General features: G+C 30.9%; 1 protein-coding gene across 1 annotated transcript in view; it reads left to right on the top strand.

Annotated features, from left to right (window-relative positions):
• LOC145334645 (uncharacterized) overlaps positions 1-20,403 on the top strand; it is a 160,390-nt gene that overhangs the window by 82,043 nt on the left and 57,944 nt on the right. The window contains exons 2-6 of the mRNA XM_080180181.1: positions 5,485-5,544; positions 6,083-6,176; positions 6,668-6,739; positions 16,491-16,574; positions 17,842-17,891. Of these exons, the coding sequence (XP_080036307.1) occupies positions 5,486-5,544; positions 6,083-6,176; positions 6,668-6,739; positions 16,491-16,574; positions 17,842-17,891 (359 nt within the window). The 5' untranslated portion in view covers position 5,485. The remainder of the gene's footprint in view (positions 1-5,484; positions 5,545-6,082; positions 6,177-6,667; positions 6,740-16,490; positions 16,575-17,841; positions 17,892-20,403) is intronic.

A 20,403-nucleotide genomic window follows, 5' to 3' on the forward strand; every position in this document is an offset into this window, starting at 1 on the left:
ACGATTAAGGTAGCGTAACAGATCTTTGATTGTTACCAATAAGCGCGTACATCCATTTAAATCATACTGATTCTTTACAACAACATTATCTAATTATCCTATTCATCTGATTTTGGAAATATGATTCCTAGGACAACAAAGTGAAATATTATAAGCAACGCTTCTCGATAATCAAATCATAGAAATGAAAGTATGTACTTTTGATTCAATTATTACTTCTGTTAACCCTATTCCGATGGGGGGGGGGAGACCTCCCTAAGCTTTTTTATATTACTGTATAGTCCCTTTAAATTTCTTCTGGTGTATTATCCAGGGTCAGCTGAATTTTAGTTTCCGATTGTGTAAATACCACCCTCATCCTATCTCAATATTTAGTATTTTCTACTAGCTAAAAAAGCTACAAACTTCTGAAAAAAAACCTAAATTTTACACATAAAAATTTTGAATTTATAATGTATAAATCATTTATACATTAATTCGCTTTTCCCTTTGACCCTAGTAGCTGAAAATAGCTTTTGCAATAGTTGGGTTGTCTGTTGTACAACTTTGGAAATTAGGCAAGAAATGGGTAATCAATTTTCAGTTGATCTAATCCAGTGATTTTTTTTATGTTTAAATTCAATCCAAACAAATAAATATTTTAATTTTTATTTATTTATAATTAAGTAACTAATATTTACAAATATAAAATTTTTATGAACTATTTATAAAACATTAAAAAGATGTAAAATTTTTCAAGGTTTAATTAAAGGGTTAAATTTCATTTACTAAGCATTGCATATACAAATTCCTTAGCCTAAAAGGACCCTACTTATATTTCTTTTATTTATTGAATATTAAACGGATTGAAATGTATATATATATATATTAGTACTCGGATGTTATATCAGATTTTTATGTCCTCTTATGAACAGAAACTCGCAGCGGGCTAAAATAACTGTAACCCCTTCCACGCCATTTACCCCATCACCTCCCCTCCTACTGGATGAACGAACTAACCAATAAATGATGTTTATATTAGCAACCTAAATTGACGAAAATTTATTCCTGTCATAATATCCACGTATATTCTATATCCATTTAGAAAACATCATTGTCTTTTTTTTAATATAAGGAAATATTGTGTAGTTTCCTTTACATTCATCATAATGTACCGTGTTACAATTTATTTTATTTTCAAATTATAGATTCTAGACTTGATGATTTTTATCATTTTTAAAAAATAATTGTAATTTCAAACATAAAACAAGTTTTTATACACATTCTTTTATTCATTTGGCTAAAAAAGCTGTGGATTCTTTTAATATTGTCAGTGTTTTTTACCAATGCAATGATTTTATTCTATTCTATATTATTTTAAAGGGGTAATTTTGTTTATCATTGTTGGGGAATACATTAATTTATCTTCCACTATCTTACCTCCTTAGATTCCTGCCTTATATCAGGTATCAGGTATCAGAATATAGCAGGCCTCAGGAACTTGGGCGACTTCGCCATCTTGTCCAAGGCAGGGACCAAACTTATGCTACGCACTTGTCCACAGACAGGGGCGTCCAAGCTTTTTATTTTGGGGGGGGTAAAATTTTTTTAAGGGGGGGTAATTCGGTTTTTTGGGGGGGGGTAAAATGGCGCGCGAAGCGCGCCGCAAATTTTTTTTACCCCGGGGGTAAAATTTGCTTGGGGGGGGGTAAATACCCCCCCTGAAATCTGTTGGCAGGGGTAAAATTTGTTTACCCCCCCCCAAAATTTACCCCCGGGGTAAAATTTTTTTTGTTAGAGATTTTCTATTTTGGGGGGGGGTATTTACCCCCCCCAAATTGTTTGGGGGGGGGTAAATACCCCCTCCTAAATGGTTGGGGGTGCCTACGGCACCCCCAGGGTAGGGGTAAATTTTAAATGGGGGGGGTAAAATGAAAAAAATTTTGGGGGTGCCTACGGCACCCCCAAATTCGTATGGGGGGGGGGGGTAATCGCCCCATTACCCCCTCCCCTTGGACGCCTATGTCCACAGACCCATCTGCTTTGTTACCACTGTTCTTGGCTAGCAAACCTAAATAGTATATGTAAATATATATTCCTGCTGTAGTAAATTTGTTTGAAATTATTAATGATATGTTGCTTATGAAAAATTTGTCATTATTATTACAGTAAGGCTTCGAAACCGAAAAATATCCTTTGAATTAGAACCGGTCTTCAGCCATACTGAAAAGTCAATTATATCACGGTATTATGGACAATACTTCACGAATATTAAAAATAAAAATCATAAATTTAATACCAGTTATGTTAGCCCAGGCCTTAGGCCCTTCAGGGCCCAAAAAACTGATGTTAATCCTTACAATTTTTTCATTTAAATATTCGCAGAAATCTGGCCAGATAACTTTTACTACTTTACTGTTCCTGCCCTACATATGAAACGCCCTTGACATTAAGGGATAAAATAGGAGTACATCCCAAATTTTACCTCTTTAGTATTTATTGGCTCAAAAACTTTGGGTACTTGAATTTTCATTAGTTATTTCCAAACTCGTAGTGTCCAAGCTTTTTAGACAATAATTTTAATCAAGAAAAAGGATAAATTGTTCATAATTTTTCAATATTGATCGGCCATTGTCTTATCCCTCAAGATCCCTGAATCCAAGCAGAAATAATTTAAAATGAGGATAATCACTTAAACTCTCAGTTTTACACCAGGAGAGGGACAATTTTTATGAACGAAAGTGTCATGTTTGACATTATAAAAATCTGACATTTACGTCAATTAGAAGCAGGGATTATAAGGGATAAGACAATGGGAAATAAATTGCTCCACATCCTCAATGATAATAAACAAAGTAAGCCTTTCTATAGAATAAAAACTATTGATACTGCTATCATAAACCAACTAATAAATGTTTAATAAAAAGTACCCAAAGTTTTATTCCAACGAATAAGGAAACCAACTTTTAGTGCCAGCATCAATTTATAGTCAAATTCCCCTTACCTCCACTATCATAAGCGTATAATAACAAAAACTAATTATGTCAAAGATTTACTCGAAATCTTTTAATTAGTCCCTTTCTCTGTCTATGTTTTGGACAGAAAAAGAATTTCTGTGTTTTAAATTCAGAAACTATATCATATAATTTTTACTATTTCTGTATATATCTAGTTTACAGGGTGTGTCGAAAAAAAGATAAAAAGTAATTTACTTTTTGGATGATTGTTGATGATGTAATGGTATTGTATAAAAAAATATATAAAACAATGCATTTTATCTTAAACAATAAACATATTTTAAGACCACCCTTTATTGTAGTGAATTGCAATATTAATATCAATGTTTGGCAACCGCCATTTCGCGTTAATAAACCGAAGAAAAATTTGCGGAAATCCCCAGAAAGCATGATAAATCGAAAGACAATAAAACGGCGGATTATTGTCGTCAAAAACGCGGCTGGAAATCTAGCTGTAATAGAAGCCACGATATTCATGATATATGTCTATAGTATAAGCCGGACAAAAAATCGGTCATTAAATCGGTCATAGAGCGGTCAAAGGGTCATAACACCACTATTTTCAGATGTTCATTGATATTTAAGTATTCACCAAAAACAAATTTAGGTCTCTACCTTATACACAAAAGTCATAAAGAATTTTTTCTAATTTTGGTGCTACCTAACCGACTTTGACCGGACACCACGACCGACACAGACCAGATATCCTTATAAAATCAACTCTTGCCGACGTATAATTACTAAATTTAAAAAGTCATGAAGTCACAGCTCTCTATCTTACCTACAAAAAAAATACATTAAAAAAAAATTGAGGGGGGGCTGATTTAGCCGCCCCCCCCCCCCCCGATCTGTAAGGGTTAAATCGTTTGTGCACCCAACTTAATGCAATTAAAATTTAATAAATGTCTCCAAAGTTGTTGAGCCATTACATAAGGAAACATTATCATAAAACCTTGGGGACTAGTGAAATAAACACCCCAATGTTTTCCTGAATCTGAAGAGAAACTTATTTGCCTTCAGTACTATAGCTATAAACAATAATCATTTCTCAAACAAACTGTACTGTTTCAGTGTTATATATTTGTGTTAGAGATTTACATTAATAACTTTGATTGACAAAATATTTTTCTTTGAACATTGATCTTTTCCAAACCCCTTATTTCGAATATTTTAGAGCTACATTATAATATAAATGTATTAACCATTGATCTATCTCTGTATCCTTGATTTTTTGCACATTTTTGAGGCTACATTTTAATGCCTTTAAATTGAATATAGTTTTTTGTGATAAGATTTTTACCCCGGGGTTTTATGAAGAGGTTTTAAGCACTAAAAAGTTGAAAATTTCTTTGCCTTTGTTAATTAAAACCTTTAAAACGGCTTTCATGTAAAGTGTTGGCTAGGGTATTAGTTGCTTAAAGAAGTTTTATTAGATTTGTGTATAATTATGTTGAATAATATAGTGTTGTCCTTTGTATTTACGCAGTTGTGCTCATTATTGTTCTTGTCATTCTTGTCATTATATGCCGCTTTCCGTTAAAGTTTACTTCCAAGCTTATTTTTTTAAACAAATTAGAAATAAAAGGGGTCTTAGCCCTATGGGACTACCCTGTTCTCATTCAAGAACCTAACACACCAAAAACTACTTCCAATTTAATGCATTTTAATATAAGGGGAGAGTCGCATTCAGTGCTCAACCAGGCAATTTTAGGGAAACTGCTTCCTTTATTTCCTAACTTTAAGTGTTAACAATTTTTAGTTAAAGGGTATATTATTAATCAGAGCCGTAGGGATTGGCAAATGGCAGATAAAATTGAATGCTTTGAAAGGTAGAATTTCGGACATAAGAATTAATGGAATATTTGAATCATCTATAATTTTATTTTATTAATAGCGGCTACGCCCATTGAGGAAGGAGGGAGGGGGGGTAAGTCGCCCCTGCCCATCCAATTTTATTTTATTAAAGTATAAAAAATGGGGTGTGGTTATATTTTTTGTGATTTTTCTTCTTAAGATCTAAAGAAGAACCATATTGGTTTCGTGATTAAGGAGATTTTTCAGTAAAGATAGACATAAAGCCGAAAAGACAGAAATCCTGTTACTTTTGTATAAGGATATAATTCATTTTATCCTCCAAAGACCTTTCCCTATATCTCTGATCATTATAACCCTCTCAACTCTACATTTTTGGTGTTACTTAGGAAAACTAGATTTTCAGTTGCAACCAGAAAAAGGTATTTCGATTAACTAAATTAAGTTGAAATATTTGTCTAATTTATTATAGAGAGTTCAAACGTTTTAACCACTTTTTTCACTCTACAGAAGGGGTAATTTTGTGTATTAGTTATCAAAATGCATATTAGAATTGTCCAATCAATTTCAAACTTTCAAACATGATTCCTAAAACAGATAGGTACAATTCAACATCAAATATTTAAAAAAAAAATTTAATAGTTTTGAAATTTTAAATTATTTTTTTTTATTTCAGGATGTCTCTGTTTGGTGACGGGGGGGCAACAGGAGGCCCTGAGGGGGACACCATCACAAGGCAGGCTTTACCTTCTTACATCTTATATTTAGTATCCTGTATTTAAGTAGTTTTGCAACAAATTTACTTAAAATTTTGTTCAAACTTATATATTCATGCATTTCAGGAAGCAGTTCTACATGTGTTAATGTTCGTTTGTCCTACCATTTCAGTGCTTTGCTTTAATTTAATTCGCACTAGAACCAAAAGTTTGAAAATTAAAGAAGCTATAAAAGTGTCTGACTCTGAAGACGTATAAAATAAAATAGCCAATGAGAGGCCAGTATACACTGTAATCTACCAATGGTAAAATTTATAGTGGCCTCTTATTGTCTAATTTTTTTTACGTCAAAATCAGATCACACACTTTTACTAAATAGGTTCAAATAAAATAATTTTATTTGTTGGTTCTCAAACTAAGGGCACTTTTATTAAATTTTTATTGGTTCCAAACTAGTAGTATCAAAACTTTTCAACCAAAGTTTTCAACTAAAGAAGGAGTAATTTTGTGTATCGTCTTTGTGTGCAATAGATGAAAAGGTAATCTGAATTTGCACAGGGCTGAAGACAGAATCCATCCCATAGAAAGATACATAGACATCTATGAGAAGAAAAAAGAACTAGGTCGTGGCAAGTTTGGTGTCGTTTACCAGGTATGATAGATAAATAGATAGTAAAAGAGATATATGGAAAGAGAGACATGTAGGATAGGTAAAGAGACATCTATGCAAAGCGAACTAGAATATTTTGATCATTCCATTTTATCTCGTATCATTATTCAATTTAGCTTTATAGAAACCGTTTTAACTTGCTTGATTTAATTTATTTATACAAGATAAAAAATTATAGGATTAAAACCAGTTTTTTTGGTCCTAAGGGGCCGAAGGACCGAGCTATCAAAACTGGTATTTCTATTTTGATTTTGTTTTTATCATTTGTAGAAAATTGTCTATAATACGATACGATACATTATTTTTTAGTATGGCTCAGAACTGAATCTAATCCTGCGGTTTTAAAATATTTACGAAGCCATACTGGAAAATATTTTTAATAATCTTTTTTTTATTTTAGTATCAGCGGTCAGTATTCTGTACAAAACAAAATAATTTAATATATTGCCCACGAAAACGTAAATATATTTCAGGTGACTGACAAAGTTAGCGGAGGAATCATGGCGGCAAAGCATATAAAAATCAGAAAAAATGAACATAAACAAAGGAAAACAAATGGATTATTAGAAACTAGTTGTCGACCCTAGCCTCTAGGGGAGGGACCGGTGTGTGATGGCAGGAAGCAGAAAAATAGCCTAAAACTACTCCTAGACAATTACAAAGCTCATCTAAAAAGTACAATCTATTCAGACCAGCAGTTTCTTAGATCTTTAGCTTCAGACAAATAACCTTACTAATAGGATTTAAAAGTACTCTATTTTAGATTTTTATAATAGAGTACATATAATAAGTTATTATATATTTACATTAAGATTTATCTGGAAAACTAACAAAACATTTTTAGCACTCTATCTATCTATCAATCCTTAATTGCAAAGTTCATCCATCTATCAAAAATCTGCAAAATAAAAAAAACAAAAAAAACAAGAACACTTTGTATAATACAGTTAGTGAGAGGAAACTGGACTTTTAAAAAGACTTGTAATTTCGCTTATTATTTGATTGATTGATTTTAAATCAAATGTTGACTTGAGATGGCTTAAAAATATTTTAACACAAACAATGACTTCTAGAGTTGGTACGCTCCCCGTAAAACTAAAGTTGATTGGTTGATTATTGGGCGTCGACTAATTCTAAATCTTTCTACAACAATAGATACATTATTACATGGATGCTGCACCAGATTTTATATACTCTAGTAAAGTTAAACTCCATTGAATAACGATACCCCCAATCCACCTCATTTACCCCATCTCCTCCTAGTGAAAGAGCGAACTGGCCAATAAATGAGGTCTATGTTAGTAGAATAAATTTACGACAACTTTTCCCCTGTCAATATATCCACGTATATTCTATATCCATTTCTATAACATCTCGGTGACAGAGACAGTATTTTAAGCTTTACTACTGTTTTGCTGGGTGCATGACATGAATAGTATAAAAGGGGGATTGATTTGGCCAGCATACAGACAAACGTAAAACCTACGGTATTAATAATCAGTCATAATAGAGACGTTAAAAAATACTACCTAATGCTGGTAAGAGAAGCGAGTGATATCAAGTTTAAGGTAAGGGGGGATACCTTGGCCCAAAAACATTTGATGATTCGACTTGATCAAAGTGACTGAATGATTGCACATATTCTTCCAAAATATCAACAGATATTATACAAAGGGGTTATAAAATAAATGACAATGTACTATAGTAAAACAGTATAGACAGATGATTAGAAAAGAAAGACCTTTCCAGTATGGTTTCGAAACCGATTAATATCCTCTGTATCAGAAATATTTCTCAGCCATACTGGAAAATCATGTATAGCCTCGTATTACAGAAATTTTCCACGAACATCAAAATAAAAATCATAAGATTTATACTAGTTTTTGTTAGCCAGAACCTTCGGTCCCTCGGGGCTAACAAACCTATTTTTTCTTATTTTTATATCCGCAGAAAGCTGTCTATAATACGATGCGATAAATAACTATTCTAAATCATAATACAGGGATAGCTAACTGTAAGAAAAGAAAACTTCGTATTCAGTACTTTTGTGTATTGAACTCTGGAATTCTAACTTTAAAGTAGAATATCTAGTTATAACAATAAACTTAATAAGATTAGTCAAAGATGTAGAGAAAAAAGTTAGATTTTTTAGCTTTTCTATAATTTGACTCGCCCGTACGTCTTGATAATTTACTATTCTTTCGTATCAAAATTAATTAGTTAAAATAATTTTATCTGGTATCAGCATTAATAAGGTAAAAGAATTCGAATGATATTTATCTGAAGTTTTTGAAGTTGCCACAGTAAACTTTTTTTTCTTTTTGTATGTTTTATATCTAAAGGACAGTATCACATTGGAATTTACAAACAATGAGCTTTGAGTTAACTGAAATAACCATGTTGAACCTGGATGCTTTTGTTAACATTTTATTTATTTAAATAGGCCATATTTGAATTTAAAAAAGGGTTATTACTGATAAATCGATATATTCTTATGTTAGACCAAGTTTGGGAATTTTTACTTTAAGGCTTAAACTTCCCAGTTCTGCTATTCTATTAATGACATTATATCAACTTGAGTGACTTGATATAATAAGAGCACCAAAGTTCACCTGAGATGGGTGTTGACGATCTAACACCAACTTCACATAATTTAAATTAAATTTGATTTGATGCGGAAAAGATTAAATAGTGATTCAAAAAATCAACCTAAATTGTGGCTCGACAGCCGCGCGTCAGCTGCTACTAACCCCTAAATTTAAACCTGTTTGTACGCTTTGAATTTTTTTTGGAGATATTTAGGACAGGTTTAGACTTCTAGCTGATAATCAAAATTGTAATAAGTCGATTTCGCTGTTGCTTACAAACGGCTGACGCGCCGATGCCGAGCCCTAATTTAAGTTGAGTTTTTGAAAATATTTTTTTTTTGAGAGTTTATAAGGACAATTGTTTTCGTAAGTAGCGCAGCAATAAGCGTTTATTAGGACAAACAAAGCTTAGAACTTTTAGTTTTTTATTGTCCAATTAAACAAATGTCAATTTATGTGAGATATGACTACTAATGTTAAATGCGATAGTAAAGAAATAGTATATACGAAAATTATAAATAGCTTACTAACTGTTTAAAGCATTTTTCCCCTACAACCAATTGAAGCATACTTGTTAAGTAATTAGGCAAAACCCATTAACTTTAGAAATTGTAAAAATGTGACTTTAAGACTCACAAAAATATCTTTTTCTCAAGTTAGCAAATTTAATAAAACTAAAAAATTTACAGTGGTTTTTCTTGTATCTAAACAGAACTTAGATATATTTTTTTTGCAGGACATGTCCATAAAATCGATATATTCTAAAGATATTAACATTCAAGAAAGTTTTTGTTCTTTTAAGTAAGTAACAACGGACATTACAAAGCTATAGAGTATTTTCACTTCGAGAAAATAAAGCTTTTCTGAAAATTGTACCTTATTAGGCACAGCTGTTTCTAGGATATTGATTGAACACTGCAGTTTTTTGGTATGTATAATTAGCAACTAGCATTTTACTAATATATAGGCAAAAATATACAACACTACAAGAATGACATATTTTTATTTTGGCATCGCTATCTTATGGTAAAATTACTCAGCAAGCATTTAAATCAAATAGCTTACTTATATAAACAGCTTTACACGGGTATAAAAACCAGTTTTGTTAGACCCGAGATGAGATGAGAACCGGTATTAATCCAGTGGCTATAATCGGTTTCGTTCGAAGCCATACTGGAAAATTGCTTACAATTTTCATTGTTTGATTGACTTCATTGAAAAATTATGAAATTTTATGATTTGCAAGAAGAAAAAATCTTTTAAAATGGGGGTTGATTAATTATATGTTCTATCTCAGTATCCAGGGTTTCATAGCTATTTATAATATATTATAATATTCTTTCGTTGATATATTAACAGCACACTAGGTTGGCAAATTATCTTTACAAAAATATATTTAATCTAAATAGAAGACATATCATTCGATGCTTTAACTAAGTAGGATAATTCTAACATATAAACATTTTGCCAATATCTAAGGGAAGATAAGTTAACGAGCAGCCTGATTCTTAAAATTATTTTTAACTGGTTTACTAATTGACAGTCTCTGCACAATTTTAAAACAAATGAAATCACAAATATTAGGGATTAGACTTTGGAGAAAAAAAGTTCAAAATAAAAAGTAGGCTATTTCATGCAGAATTTCATCAACATAAGGACTTTTGTCGTTTAATATTGTTTCACTGGCTGTCAACTTTAAGTCATAGAAAGAAAAACAACCTAAAATTTCCCATAACGCAATTTGAGTTGTTTACCATACAGGGGTCACTAAAGAATCTTTCCTTGGGCATACCTAAACTAAACTAAGAAAACTAGAAACCTCCGCAATTAGCTAATACAAATTTTAAATTAAGAACAAAGATAAAAATATGTATGCCAGATACCTTATATCCTTCTAAATGAAACCTTTTGCACCGATCTAAAAACTGCAAACGGGGTCACCGGCTACAACCTGAAGAGCTTTCGTTGGTTTCATATTCGATTCCATCTGAAACCTCAGTCTATGACAAGCAAAGATGTTAATGTTAATACACAACAGTCAACCAACTCTTCAATTTCATAATATCTGGCTGGAAATTTTATATGTGCATTGTAACGCGTTTTTGTTGTTCATATCAGTATGACATAGCAGTAGTAGAAACAGTTTTGAAGTCTTTATTAATACGTAGGAATGGGCAATTTGAAAGAAAAAAAAATAAGATATACATGTGCTTAATTCCAATTTAAACCTTTTTATTTTTACTCTTCCAAATAAAGCATCAAAAATTAAATATAGTGTTTGTCAACCATGATTGCAGTTTTGTTTTTAGCTGAAAGTCCTATGTATTTCATTAACAAGGATGATACAATTAATTTAAATGACAACTTTCTTTGTAGATTTTTTTAAGTATTAAATTTATTTTGAAAATATGATAACAATGACAATTGATATTTGAATTATGCACATTCTGTATTTGATGAAAAGGTGTGAAGCTATCTTAATTTTGAGGGGGATATTGACACCCCACTGCACCCCACTTCTGCAAGCTTAAGGGTGGAGGATTTTCACAAAATTTTTATCCTGGAAAATCAAATGTACGTATCTGCGGGCAACTATAATGAACCTTGTCAAGGAATGCAAATTAGAGAACAACAAAAAGCTCAAATAAGGGCGAAAATGAGTTACAAAGCATCTTCACTCCATATGTCAGCTACTAGAGTAGGTTTTTTTTCTAGTGTGCACTCACTTCTGCATATTACTACACCCGCATAATAGATTTATTGCCATAGATGTTCAATCAGGTTCAACAATCTGTCAAACTTAAAAAGACAAAGATTTTGGTTATTTTAGTTAACTTGTAACAAAGTGTTAAAAAATGTTAGAATTCCCAACGCAAAGCCTAATTCTAATTAAACCCGTTGTTTTTTTATACGGATTTAATGTACAAGGAGGAGTCCTTTTAATATAATGTTTTTTACAATTTCAAGCCAATAATGTGGTCGGATTGTTTCAACACTGTATTCGGTTAATCATGGGGTTGTAAGTTATAGTTATTCTTATATCTTTTAACCTCTTAGTGTTACGTATTCACAAAAGACAAAAAGCAAATAAATTAAAGAGGATGATTAAGGAGTTTTAAATATGTGCAGTTTGTACTATTGTTGCAAAATCTAGTTTTGATGTTGATTTGATATTATGATTCATATGATTTTATGAGCATCATTGATTGAACACCCTTCTATTTACCTCTAAAATTTTCAAAGTGCTAATTTTATACTCATCAATACGAGAAGGGAATATTTTATCCAAACAAAAACTCTTTAGCTTCCATTTTTTTCGCCCGTTCATAATGATTTGTTGACCGACCAATGAATTAGGACTCTGTCTGATAATGAAATGAGACTTTGGGCAAAGGCATTTCCCCTTTATACAATTCAATATATCATACGGTAAATATTGCAGTAGATATCTTTTAAATGTGTCCATCATGAACTGCATGTACTAGTAATGCATATAGATGTATAGACAAATAGTTTTTTTGTTAGATGAAAAATCTCCATCTAAATCAATGTACTTTAACAAAAAAAATGTGGCAGCTTTCAATTGTTTTGATACCTTAATATTAACCCATACATTGGAAAATTTTCATACAATCTTAAATTTAAAAAGTAACAGGATTTCTGTTTGTACCGATGGATCTCGATAACTGTTGGACCGATATGGTTTATAAATATTTAAGGGGAGGCAACCTGATCCCTCCCAGCCCCTGGATAAAATATATATATATATATTTTTTTTCTTTTTAAAACTAAAATTCAAGTATGGGGGTCGACTCGTCCTCCCCCTCAAATGCTCTCGTTGAAAAGTCTCGAGTAGTTGTATATACTTCACTATTTTTTTTTATTTTAGAGGGATTTTCAAATGGTCTTTTGTAGGATTTAGGCTAATTTATGGTGGGATAAGTAAAATTAAAAAAAAAAAACATTTCACCATTTTTCTTGAGATTTTAAACATTACAATACAAGTATAGCAACTTGATATTTTTTAAGTGCGAGATTAGTTGAAATGAAAACTTTTATTCTTGTTTAATGAAAAATTAAAGGCAGTTGAAATAATCGTAGAAGGCATTCAAATGCAAAATATAACAAGGACAATTATATTTATAGATAGCGTAGAATATAATATTTTCAAAAATGAGTATATTGATAAGCGATTAAACACTGATTTGATCATTGAAATATTGTCTCATTTGTTTTATTAAAGACATACAACCCTTCTATTGCACGACCATTATCTATAAGTCCCACTTTGGAGGGAGGGGGCTTAAGCTGTCGAAGTAAACCAAGAACAAGTCAACTGAATGGTTTAAGGCAAGGAGGGATATTTATTACACTATAGTTCCCAAAGTCTTATTCGTTGGCTTAACAACCTACGGGACTTTTACTTAATTTTGATTAGTTGGTTCATTCAGTTGAGTGTCCAAACGTTTCAATCACTAATTATAATCTACAGAAGGGGTATTTTTGTTTATCATCATTGGGGATGTACAATGTACATCAATTTATCGGCCATTTATCCCATTAGATCCCTTGGTTTGAAGCCTATCATGGAAAGATAAATCATAGAGTAGCTACACCGCTAGTAATAACAAACACAAATTGAAAAAAAATTTAAAAAAGAAACCTTTTTCAATTATGTTTCTACCATAATTTTACCTACCCACAATTCTTTTTTACTTCCCTTAAAAACTTGTGAACTTATAAAGCAACAAAAAAGATTTATGAAATTAGCAAATATTTTCAAAAAAATAATTCACATACTGGCAGGCCTAAAACTATAAATATAAGATGGTTCAACAATTAAATTACTTTAAACTTTTTTTCAGTTTGTCTGTCTGTCTGTCCAGTGGTAAGCAAGAATTTCTCGGCTACTATTCAATATAGATGTCTAAAATTGAAGAGCATCTGCTCTAAACTTTACTTTGTTATTTTGTCTTTTTAGTTATTTTTATTACGATCTTTACTGCATGTGGTTGCTTTAAATATTTTTTAATTTTGTAAACAAAAATGCCTTTATTTCACATCAATCAATTAATCAATTTCAATATTTTTCGCATATTTAATAATTCCTAAACCCTTAAATTCATATTGAGAACTATTCAAATCAGTATATAAAGTTTTATCTTATTTAATTCTAATCATTTAGACTTTATACTTGACTACCCCAGAAATAGAAATTTCAAAAACACCTTAACTGTGTTAAAATGTACCCTAACCAATTATTTACTTGCCATACCCTTAAAAGTTGCCCCCCTCCCCCTCCCTTCCCACAGCATGCACTTGACCCCTTTGGTACAATCCCTGAAATCGACGGTTGGACCACAGAAAAACCCCTTAATTCATTTTGAACATTTTATAACATGTTTTAGCTCTTACATTACCTTACATTAATTACATTTTTTCAAAGAGATTGTTTGTGGTCCACTTTAAGTTTGAGGGGATATCACTGACCCCTTTGGTACGGATGTCTAAACACTCAACACCATTTCAACAGATAGCCTGATATCTAGTTGCCGAATGTGTACGCAGTTTCCTGAGTGTTTCCTCATCCTAGCTCAATATTTACTACTAGCTAAAAATCTTCAAACTTCCCTCAAAAAATCTAAATTTGAATGTATAAACGATTTATACATTATAAATTTGAATTTTTCAAATTTTGATATTTTTTTTAAAGTTTGAAGCTTTTTTAGCTAGTAGTAAATATTGAGCTAGGATGAGGAAACACTCAGGAAACTGCGTACACATTCGGCAACTAGATATCAGGCTATCTTTCAACAAGTCAACCAAATACACACTAGGTTCTTGGCTGGGTAAAAAAATTTTTTTTATAGGATCATGTCTTTTCTATCAATATGTCATTCTTCAACTAAATGGAAGCTCAATCTTTGTAGATTTTTTCATAAACGCGATTTTAAAAAGCGTAATTTTGAATAATTATTTAGAATACCGCTCACGTTTGTTGTCTATTATTTCCTTGGAGGTGGGTGACAATGGAATGTCGAATACACTAGAACCCAATCTTTTGAACCAATATTTTTCATCTACGAATGAGCATTCAGTGTATAATTTACATGGCCGGTCTGTCTGTCGGTCATGCTTCAAAAACATAAAAATAGTATTGTATACTATTTATTTTATATAACAACTGAACACCTGCTATAGAACTCACTTTTTATGTTTTTCCATCTCTTATATTTTGTGCTTCGCTACATATGTAAGTTGTCATCCTTGTTATCTTTTCAAAATCGTCCCTCAACAGACAACTGTGAATTTTAGTAAAAAATTTAGTATAATTTTGAGTCCCCTCACGCAATCGTAAACGGTAGAGGAGTTATTTTTGTCTATATTAACACTGTCTTCTTAAACCCGCAGAAAATTTAGCGCGGCAATAACAGCCAAACACGCTTTTGATAACCAAGAATGTTGTATTTTATAAAATAAACTCCTAGTGTTTTTTAAATATTACTAGAGGCTGCGCCCCTTGTATGTAGGGGTTCTATATTTGAAAGGATAAGAAAGGGCAGAAAAATAGCCTAAACCATGCCAAGACTTATTAAAATACCAATCTCGAAGCTTTACTGTAAAGGAGAACCGTATCGGTTCAGAGTTTAGCAAGATCTTTTACTACAGACAAAAAAACTTACTACTTTATATAATAGGATAAGATTTAGGAAGATTAAGAACATATTTTTTTAGAATTTTTATTTGTATTTAGAAAAAAAAACAATGTTCATAACTGACATAAATTCTTTCATCTTTCAGGTCTAAAGGGTAAAATTATCTGTTTGGTAGCTTACAAACTTTTGACTTATAAAGTGTTGTAAATTTGCATTAAACATGCAATGTACCCTCCCTCCCTAACTGTAAATTATTGATAGATACTATTTTATTTAATTATTCTTTTGAATTTTTGTATGAACACTTTTAAACAATGTATATATGGTAGGAAAGCAAAAACTTTTGGTTGGTTGTTTTAGGGTTGTGCATTAAATGTAGCAAAACATCCTTTATTACTTATATCTTTAAGCTTCTCATCCTCTCTAAAAAATAGAACACTGTAGCATTAGCTTCTAGCGTATAATCTTCAGTCAAACCTTGACATACTGACTATTTTAAACTAGAAAACAAGGACAATGGAAAAAAACGAAGTAGCGGGTTGAATGAACCGCAGGGTTAAGAAATTGGCCCTGCAGGGCTAGAGCCCCCCGCAGCGGCTAGAAATAGGAGAAAATCTACTGTATATACGGAAACAAAAATGCCAACATCCGTTATTTCGAAGCTCAAATATATTAATAAAACAATTTACTAAAAATTATGGAGGAATAAAAGTAATAGAAAACATTTCTAGCCAAAGCCATCTATCTTTCACAGCATGCAAGAAAACAAAAAGGGAAAGCGAAATTAAGAGAAGTGTTGTGATGATGGGACAATGAGCTGTTATAAAGTCCCCAAAGTTTTGTAATAATGTTTTCTTATTCGTTGGCTTAACAACTTTGGGGACTTTTGATTGGTTGGTTTATTAGATTAAGTGTCCTTATGTTTCAACCACTAATTATAATCTGCAGAAGGTGTAATTTTGTGAAGTAACATTTGGAATGTACATCAATTAGTTGTCTTATCCCTTTAGATCCCTGTGAAAACCTAAATATCCATTTGTAAATCTATCATCAGAGTAAAGGAGGAGATTGGTATTCTGAAAAATCTGTCCAACCCGCATGTCATCAAATTTGTCGAGGCTTTTGAAAACGAGAGGGTAAGTATTTTGTAGATTTCACCCTAGAAAAATTTTCTTTCTGCTATTGTCAGAGATGGGTTTTTGAAAGATGAATGCCGCGTTTCTTGGTTGATTGATTGACTAAACAGAGTATACAACTATTTATTTAATTATTTTGCTTTTGTTGGTAGGGCCTTCATAGAAGAAAAACAAATGATCTTAAATCCATTTTTGCTGCATATTAATTAATGCATCTTTTTAGAGCTGTATTAGACATTATACAAATGGCTAAAATAATAACTTTAAAATTTTGAATTCTTAAGTTGTATACTCTGTTGAAATCAATGATCTTCAATGTTCAAATAAGGATTTTAACTAAGTATACAACTTAAGAATTCAAAATTTTAAAATTATTATTTTAGCCATTTGTATAATGTCTAATATAGATCTAAAAAGATGCATTAATATATATGTATGCAGCGAAAATGGATTTAAGTGTTATTAGACATTATACAAATGGCTAAAATAATAACTTTAAAATTTTGAATTCTTAAGTTGTATACTCTGTTGAAATCCCATCGTATTCGTTCAATCAATCAATGTCTAAAATGAATGAATAATGAATATATAGACAGACATACTTGAAGAAATTTCTTTTTCAAAAATTTTTTCCTACTTCAAATAATGATATTTGATACCTTAATTTAAAGTCTATACGGTAGATTTGTATAACATTTCATAGTAATTTTAGAAGTGTAGCTATTCTTTAAATTTTCTATTTGTCTTCTTTTTTTTCAGTCTGTAATGCGTATTATATGTTTAAAGATAACTTTTCCCTAGTTTTCCCTGCCTTTAACTGATCTTTTCTTTGCATAAACCATTTTAAGCGCCTTTTCTGTTCTTTTTGATATAGTTTATTAGTAGTGAAGCTACTCTAAAATACTACAACCCACTTGGTCCGTCAGTCAGGCTATAATACTCGATAGGGCATCAAATTTACACTGCGGGAACGTTTCTATCTCTTCTGCTCTCAAATGTTTTCTCAACAAAGTAGATCTACTTTTAAAATTATTTTTTTTGTTAGTATATCGGTACTGCTCTGGAAAAAGTCAAATCTTAATAAGAATTGTATTTAAAAAACAGATGTCATTAAAGATAGACTTTCTTTAAAAATATATGGCCTTAGCTTCTATTCTATATTGTCTTTTTGTTTGTTTGTTGTGTTCACTTTTTTTGTACGTTGTCATCCGTTGGAATTGTTCTTTCGTTTGTAAGAGTATATAATAACCTTTTCTTTTAATCTTAGGAGTTAATTCTTGTCATGGAGTACTTAGACGGAGGTGAATTATTTGAAAGGTGAGAGAACCTATATTTTTATCTTTCATTTTTGTAATGTTGAAAGGATAGAGAACTTAACATCTTGATTTTTTTAAAATAAAAATAAATTCTCTATATTTGTAAGATTGCAGATTAAAAATCGGTTCTGCTCTATACGTTTTCTTTAATCTCTTGTACGTTTGATATTAATGAACATGAATCTGGATAAGAGAAAACTACGTTCTTTGACCTTTAAGGTGAACAATAACATATTTTCTAGCAATCATTTAAACTATAGGGGAATAAAATATATTTTTAGTCACTTATTCCTTAGAAATTGTACTTTAAATCATTCTCTATAAGAAAAATTACGTTCTTATTCCTATAGGCTGCATATTGCAGAATCAAAAGCTAGAAAATTTCTAAAAATATGAAGAACAAATTTTTCTCAGTCCCTTTATAAGTTAGAAATTTGATATAGCATTATAAAACATTTTAAACAGTTACAGACAAATTCTTGAAAGTTTCTACAATATTACAAAAGTTATGCGTTTGTAATAAATGATATTTGGCTTTGAAACTAATTAACATCCGCTAAAAAATCATGTATAGCTTCGTGTTACATATAATCATCCACGAATATTAATATAAAAAAACATAAAATTGATACCAGTTTTGTTAGCCGGAGTTTTTTTATAATCTTATATTTTTTCATTTATTATCAGCCGAAGCTGTCTATAAAACGATGCGATAAATAACTATTCCTCGAAAAAATGTAAGAACTGCTGCTTATTAGTCATTTGACTTCAATATTAAGAATTTTTAAGATATATGTTTGGCTATAAAGCATAGAAGAAATAACACATGCTACTAATATATTTCGGATATCAACTGAGTAATTATAGGCACCGTAATCCTGAATATATATTAAAAATAAGAGAGGGAAGGTAGGTTTTTCCCCTACGAGGGCCTATCCCTACGGTGGCCTTTCCTTGTGGAGCTACCCAGTACTGAATAAAACCTAACCTAACATTACATAAAAACGAAAACTACCTCTCCCTCCCTTACTATAAATCAGTGCCTCCAAATCAATGCACCCAATGCATTGATGTCCCTTTCTTATAAAATTACTTTGTGTATAAATTTAAAAGTCTTTATAACAAATCATAATATAACATAATATCTTTCGTAACACTATATTTACATTTTTTCTTTCTTTTCTATGATTTATTTCCAACTTTACACAGTCATAACTCTTCAAACAATAAATACACATAAACTCTAATACTTTTGTACAAATGCTCGGCAGCCGTAGACACAGCTGTCAAATTCCCAGCTGCCTGCCGCTGATAATAAGCCAAAGCAACAATATTTTGGTAAGTCTCATTTTGTCAATTTGAAATCTATGTTGCATTGAAGTTTTTATGTTAAGGATTTTTTACATTACATGCCAAAAAATATATCTTTTTATAATAAAGAATGTTGTCAGTGCGCTACTTATGAACAAATTGTATAAATTATTAAATTTAGTTCATGATAACTTTCTTGTAATTTAATACTTACATTTCATTTTCGTTTGTTCCAAAATTTTACTTTTTTACGCTCTTTTTATAAGGATTTGTAATTTAATTCAATGATCAACGACAATTATGTCCATGTTTAGCGTAGCAATTACAAAGAACGCTAGGTTTCTTGTATAAATCTCACTGTGTCATACCAAAGACGTTAAAATTAGCACCTACTGCTACAATTTGAGGTTCATGACGTTAATAAGAGTAGGAGGATTCTTGGTCTTTAGCCAGGCCAGGGCAAAAATTACTGTGAACAGTATTATTACCAAAGTATTGTAATCAAAGAGATGTTTGTTTGTTTCTGTTATTTTTAAAATATTCCGGATATTTCTAATTAAATCTACTAAAAAAGCCAATAACTATCTCACTTAGTAGTTAATTAAAACCATAACATTATGGATAACAGATTCAAAGAGACGTATGGACAGACATGTCCTAGTTATAGAATAGCTCCGCTACTTTAAAAACGGTACATATTTTTAGTAAGTAATTAAAAGATAAATTTTAATTGAAATACTTTTAGATTAAATACATTAATAAAAGAGATTAAGACTGATACAGGATGTACTATGAATTCAACAAAATTATTCATATTATCAGAATAGAAAAATAGCACATATTTATAATTTTCATTATTAGAAGAGAAGCTACTCTATAATTTGTCTGTCTGTCGGTCCGTCAATCTTTCAGTAACGCTATTAAGGATGTGTGTTTTTCTCAGCAACTATTCAAGATAGACGGATGAGTTTTTTTGTGATAATTCCCCATACTAATGAGCATCTATTTTATCATGTAATTTACTTTGTCAATCGGTCTGTCACTCATGCTTAACTATACAAATATTCAAATATGTGAGAAAGGTTTTGTGATTTTTTTCTCTACTATATTTATATTTTTCTATATGAACAAATACTTTTTGAATGCCCTCATCCATATTCCCATTCGTCATATTTCTGTCCAAATTATTAATATGTTATTTC

The sequence above is a fragment of the Acartia tonsa genome, chromosome 12, assembly GCF_053477335.1.
Source record: "Acartia tonsa isolate MP-2025a chromosome 12, ASM5347733v1, whole genome shotgun sequence".
NCBI lineage: Eukaryota > Metazoa > Arthropoda > Copepoda > Calanoida > Acartiidae > Acartia > Acartia tonsa.